The 6,894-nt window shown below is 48.5% G+C and overlaps 1 protein-coding gene across 1 annotated transcript; it reads left to right on the top strand.

Annotated features, from left to right (window-relative positions):
• Positions 1–5,523: 5,523 nt before the first annotated feature.
• Positions 5,524–6,118, top strand: EV420DRAFT_1483253 (uncharacterized protein; the record flags this gene model as incomplete). Its single annotated transcript, XM_060469952.1, has 4 exons — positions 5,524–5,632; positions 5,734–5,803; positions 5,892–6,048; positions 6,086–6,118. 4 exons carry the CDS (start codon positions 5,524–5,526, stop codon positions 6,116–6,118), a joined length of 369 nt encoding a protein of 122 aa, XP_060326774.1.
• Between the last annotated feature and the right edge of the window lie 776 nt (positions 6,119–6,894).

Below are 6,894 nucleotides of genomic sequence, written 5' to 3'. Positions count from 1 at the left end.
CACCACCTCGATGAACAGCGACCAAATGCCGCCTAAGGGCCCTCTTCGGCCCTGGTGACCAAATGCCGCCACGAGGACAAGAACCCCGAGGGTCTAGAGTTACGGTCGAGGAAGTTCCAGACAAAGAAGCCTATCTTCAATCCAACATCCCAATTACGTCACTGAAGAAGGCGCCTTCAAAAGCCCCCTCGCTCACCGCAACCCTGAACGACAAGAAGATCAGTTGCCAAAATGTACTACGAGCCCCACGGCATCCTATGGACTCGCAGGGCCTTGCGCATCGCTAAGGGGGACGCAGCAGCCTGTGCCATCCTTAACGGGTGGGTACACCCTCGACGGAGGGAGGAGGTCACCGACCAGCTGTGTCATCAGCTTGAGGAGCAGACGGAGACGGCCGCCCAAGCCAGGGAGAGATGGCAGTGGATGGAGGATCTTCAGAAACCCCTGATGTACATACGAGGGAGGAAGGGACATAATGTCTCAATAAAAGTGCAATTGGAAACTCTGGATACGAGGGAGACCCATGCCATAAGCACTCTAGTTGATAGCGGGGCTACGGGGAGCTCGATCGACTGTGCCTGGGCCCAAGCACATGACCTCAACCTCAAAAAGGCGGCTCGACCCGTCCCGGTCTACAATGCTGATGGCACATGGAATAAAGGAGGAGACATTACAGAATACGCTGAGGTAAGGCTACGAATCGGGGACCATGTGGAAAGGATCGAATTGGCGGTAGTGGACCTAGGCTCTACCCCCTTGTTCCTCGGGCATGACTGGCTACAACGTCATAACCCTCTGATCGACTGGAACATGGGGGCAGTCATGTTAGCCCGGTGCACATGTCGCAAAATACCATTTTCCCTCCCCGACACTGACCCTTCCGCACAATGGGAGGAATATGAGGAAGGGGATACTATTCTGGTCATTGACTTTGAAGAAGCCTTTCACGTTCAAGCCATGGGGACTAAGGCCAACGAGTTGGCAGCACAGGCCAACGCAAAAAGGACTGCTAAGTCCTTCGAGGAAATTGTACCTGAGGAGTATCGCGAATTCAAGGACATTTTCAACAAAGAGAATTTCGACGAACTGCCCCCGCGTAAACCCTGGGACCATGCCATCGAGCTTGTCCCTAACGCTAACGCCAACTTAGACTGCAAGGTCTACCTCCTCAATCCGACGGAGCAGGAAGAGTTGGATAAATTCCTGGACGAGAATTTATCGACTGGTTGCATCCAGGCGTCGAAATCCCCCATGGCTTCACCCTTCTTCTTCGTCAAAAAGAAAGACGGGAAGCTTCGCCTGGTACAGGACTATCGGAAACTTAACGAAATGACCATCAAAAACCGCTATCTGTTGCCGCTCATTGGAGAATTGATGGACCGGCTGAAGAAGGCCAAATACTTCACCAAGCTGGACGTGCGTTGGGGGTATAATAATGTGAGGATCAAGCAGGGGGACAAGTGGAAGGCAGCGTTCCGAACCAATCGTGGGCTCTATGAACCCTTAGTAATGTTCTTTGGACTCACCAACTCTCCCGCCACCTTCCAATGGATGATGAATGACATCTTCAAAGACCTCATAGCGGCGGGGGAGGTGTCGGTATACCTAGATGACATACTCATAGCATCCAAAACCAAGGCTGAACATAAGCGGATTGTGTGGAAAGTACTCCAGATCTTGCGAGAGAACAAACTGTTCCTCAAGGCAGAGAAATGCGAATTCGAGGTGGAAGAGACTGAGTACCTGGGAGTGATTATTAGCGAGGGGAAAATTCGCATGGATCCCGTCAAAATCGCAGGCCTCCTGGACTGGCCGGTTCCCTGAAGGAAGCAAGAGTTGCAATCCTTCCTCGGATTCTGTAACTTCTATCGACGGTTTATCCGAGACTACAGTAAACACGTCAAGCCGTTGACTTCCCTCACCGGTAAGCAGGAGTGGAAGTGGGGGGAGGCTCAACAGGGGGCATTCGAAAAGCTCAAGGAGCTATTCCGGGAGGACGTAGTGCTAGCCATCCCATTAGATGAAGGGCGATTTCAAGTAGAGGCAGACTCGAGTGAAGGAGCGATAGGGGCTGTACTATCCCAGTGGCAGGACGCGAAGTGGCGGCCAGTGGCCTTCCTCTCCAAAGCCTTGTCAGTCACGGAGTGCAACTACGAGATCTATGACAAGGAACTCCTGGTCATAATGATCGCCCTCGAGGAGTGGCGTCAATATCTCATGGGGGCGAAAGAGGACTTTGAGATCTGGATGGATCATTCCAACCTCCAGTACTTCCGCAAGCCCCAGAAGCTTAATCGACAACAAGCCCAATGGGTGATGGAATTGGCGGAATACCAGTTCACCCTGCACCACAAGCCTGGAGCGCAGAACCGCAAGGCGGACCTACTGTCGCGACGGGCGGACCATGATCAGGGGAAGGAGGATAACTGGGATGTGGTGGTCCTCAAGGCTGAACACTTCAGGGCTTTAATTATGCCCACGGCTGAGGAGCTCCATGAAGGAATCAAAGTGGCTACGCACGACCCCCGTCGTTGGGATCGAGGGATCTCCGACTCTCTTAACCATGAAAAAGGGGTCTCGCATGACCAAGATCTATTATGGTACGACGGGCGGATTTACGTGCCCCAAAGCCGTGAACTTAGAGGCCGAATCATAGCCCTCAAACATGACCACATCACTGCCGGACATCCGGGGATTGAAAAAACGAAGGAGTTGATACTACGCGATTATTGGTGGCCCCGCATGCGCCGAGATGTGGAAGCCTACGTAAAGGGTTGCGACGTCTGCCAGCGAACTAAGGCAGACCGTCGACCGAGGAAAGCCCCTCTCCACCCCAACGAGGTCCCTCTGCGGCCTTGGACCCACATTTCAGTCGATATGATCACTAAGCTCCCGAATTCTAAAGGATTCGACTCCATCCTAGTCATCGTCGATCGCTTCTCGAAAGCCATTATTCCCGTTTCCTGCACAGAAGAGCTCACATCTCTAGGGTTTGCTAAAATCCTGAGGGATCACATCTACGTACCCTATGGTGTGATGCCCGAGAAGGTGATCTCCGACCGAGGATCGGTATTTGTCTCCAAGTTCATGAAAGAGTTCTATCGACTCCTTCATGTTGAAGGGAACCCCTCTACAGCCTATCACCCGCAAACGGATGGGCAGACCGAGAGGATCAACCAGGAGATTGAGAAATACCTAAAGATGTTCGTCAATGACCGGCAAGATGATTGGAGTGATTGGCTACCGTTGGCTGCATTCACGCATAACAACCGCCAGCACTCCGCGACGGGATATTCCCCCTACAAGGTAATATTTGGGAGGGACGGAGAGGTTATCACCAAGCCCCGAATGGCAACCACTGTCCCAGCGGCAGAGAAGCTAGTGGCGGAAATAGAGAAGGTGCAGAGCGAGGTGAGAAAATCTTTAGAAAAGGCAGCGGAGTCGATGAAGAAGGCTTACGATAAGCACAAGGATGCGGCTGTAATGTACGAGGTCGGCGACAAAGTGTGGCTGGACACAACCAATCTTCACCTCCCTCGCCCTACAAAAAAGCTCAGGGACCGTCGAGTAGGCCCCTTCGCTATTACGGCCAAAAAGGGGGCTTCAGCATACGAATTGAAATTGCCGGTGGGCTGGAAGATCCATAATTGTTTCAACAAATCCCCCTTAACTCCATACGTCGCCCCCGCGTTCCCTAATCAACTGCGTCCCGAAAGACCACCCCCAGAATTGATTGACGACGAAGAAGAATACGAGATCGAAGAAATTGTGGAACAGCGAGACAAAATCGTCGGACGGGGGGCCAAGCATCGAACCATAACCGAGTACCTTGTTAAATGGAAAGGTTATCCGAAGGAGGAAAACTCTTGGGTAAAACGATCAAACATGGCCAATGCGGAAGAGTTAGTAAACAAATACGAAGCGAGGATACGACGAATAAATGGAAAGGTAGCAAGGGCCGAGGATGGGTTGTCGTATAACAGCAACACCCAACAAGACTCTTATGCCTCTCCATCCTCTGCTCAATCCACAACCACATACGAGCTCGAGGCTGATGACGATGAATCCGAGATCAACTTGGAAAACCTCCAACGAATCCACGAAAATTGGGATTGGGATAGTGACCAAGAGGACGACGACGACTCCGTCGCCTACTACACAGACTCCACAATGCAGGAGGAGAGTTCAAGCTCATTCGGGACGAACGAGTCTTGAAGAGGGGGTAATGTTACGGTTTATTCATTTCTTTTCTTTTCTTACGCATTCATGCTTATTCTATGATGCGATTCCTACCGGACGATTCTCACAGTACTATTTTTAGTCTAGTCATCGTGTATTTAAGTAGTGCCTCAGCTGGCCTAAACCCCAGCTTCGGCTAAGGTTTAATCTACCCATCATCGAACTCCTTGTTTCGCGTCTATCTCGTTCACAGTTGACTTGTCTTTTCGCCTTTGACCTACCAGTGTATCAACTACCGAAGTGCGAGTAGTGATCCTGGTTTGATCTAAGTCGATTCGAGTTGGTTGTTAACACTAACACTGATTCAGATGGGGAAAATATGCCAGAAGCAAAGTCGGAGAGTGCATGAGACCCGGTATTAAAAACTGCTTCAATCCTTCTACCATTTTCTGCGCTTTTTCATCAATTTCAGTAGGCCTGTTCCTAGTCTCCGATCTCCCTGTAGATGCTACCACAAAAGATCTTGAAAAGATGACTAAAATTTATTTTACTTTCCTGGCTAAAATTTCTTTTCTTTTAAATCTATATTCATACTCTGGTATGCACGTAGACCACTAAAATGTCATCATAAAGTCACTTCGGACCACTTCCAACAAGCACAGTTTAAATTGAACAGCCATGTGAGACCTGATCTGACTCCGTAAAATTCCTTCTCCCTCAATAACAACCTGGCGAGCAGTGATTCTACCTCAAAGCATATCGGTTTCTTCAAGTATCATCTTTACTAACATAGTGGTGCTTCGTGCTTTGGTCTCTCCTGGAGTACTATGATTAGAATAATTCCACTGAACTCTCCTTGATGATTATCACTACATGGCAAGGCATCTTGAACATTTATCAATCACAAGGCTCAGGTCTGTGCTACAGATAGTAATTCCAATACCCAAAATCATGGCTCCTAGCACCTGATCAGCTAGAAATCCGTTCTTCTGTTCTTTGCGCTGTAATTGTTCTTTGTGCTACAGTAGGTTCGCATACCATTGGTTACCTGATTGGCCTAATCTGCACCAAATTTCTCACAGGGACTACCACTTCTGATTCTATTTCAGGCGTTCATTGGCCCCCTGGATTGACGACTTGACGACTGCTGAAAGATGGGTCAAGAAATGTGTTGGATACTGGGCACCATTCTCGTGAACTTTCTATATTGCTGAACTGCCTTGAATCCTTGATTGTGGGTGCTGTTTGCGATGATGAACATGCATAATCTTGAAACAGACTATATAAGGGTGTCGAGTGATTGGTCCTTTTGCATTTTCTGTCCCCAGCTCATAGCACCTCACAATGACATTTGCATCTGCAACCCCAGGCCTTACTGGCAAAGAATCCAGCATTGTATTTACAATTATTGACATTGACTTCAATCAGATAATAGTCTATGCCCTCATGCATGGTATGTTCACAAATGTTATGTGTCCTCTTAGACCTGGATTGACATGAAACTTAGGGATATATACATGTGTCTTCATTGTCACCTTGTGGAATATCTGTTAGTATGCTTCCACTATGCCTGGAATGGCTATATGAATCTCTACAGTTTCAAGCAAAACTCAAAACGGCACATGTAGAAATCTGATGGTCCTAGCTATCATTGTACTTTATGTCCTGTCTACGATCGCTTTTTCATTCACCTGGGTTTTTATCTGCTTCAGATTCATCGATAACGGTCAAAGTTACCTGGCTGAGTATCGGGGACTTTCAGACCTCAATAGCCAGCGGAATGTCGACCAGATAATTGGGGGAGTTACGGGTATCATCTGTACTGTTATTGCTGATGGTGCTATGGTACAAATCATATCATCTGAGAAAGTAAGGCTTTGTTAGCCACTAACTCTTATCGACTTAGATCAACTCAAGATCGTCACTCGCACTTCGGTGAACGATACAAGAGGGGTCAAAGTAGATGGGAGAGAGCCAGTCGCGAACTTAGATAGTCACGAAACGGGGAGCTTTGAGATAGGTAGATTAAACCTTAGCCGAAGCTGGGGTTTAGGCCAGCTAAGGCTCTTCTTAAATACACGTTACGTAGGCTAAAAATAGTACTGTGAGAACGTCCGATCAGAACTGCAGCATAGAGTAAGCATGAATATGTAAGGAAGAGAAAAAGAAAAGAATAAACCGTAACATTACCCCCTCCTCAAGACTCGTTCGTCCCGAATGAGCCCTGACTCTCCTCCCCACTTTGTGCGGATTCGCTGTAAAAGGACCAAGTATCATCATCGTCGTCATCATCTTCAGAGTCGAAGTCCCAATTTTCGTAGACTCTTTGCAAGTTTTCGAGATCGAGTTTGGAGTCTTCATCGTCTGGTATTTCCTGTGCGATAGGTATTCTGTCCGCTTTTTTGGTGGTAACTTCCCGCACTGCTATCGATGACTGTGAGTCGGAGTGTCTTGGGTTCGTGCACTCAGAGGAATAAACGGTTTCTATATCCGTGATGCATGGAGTGTCTGGATCGTGATAAACCAATCCCACGCCAGGTGGTATTTTGTCGTCTCTTCCGACCGTTCTTCCATGCTTGTCGACTTCCCAGTGAATTCTTTGTAGACGTGCTTCGTACTCGTTTACGAGTTCCTCCGCGTTGGCCATATCCGAGCGTTTGACCCATGAGTTTTCCTCCCTCGGGTATCCTCTCCATTTCACCAAGTATTCCGTTA

This window comes from Desarmillaria tabescens, assembly GCF_030435595.1.
Source record: "Desarmillaria tabescens strain CCBAS 213 chromosome Unknown EV420scaffold_39, whole genome shotgun sequence".
NCBI lineage: Eukaryota > Fungi > Basidiomycota > Agaricomycetes > Agaricales > Physalacriaceae > Desarmillaria > Desarmillaria tabescens.
Note: the sequence above shows the minus strand (reverse complement) of the source record. Positions and strands in the feature narration are given on the sequence as shown.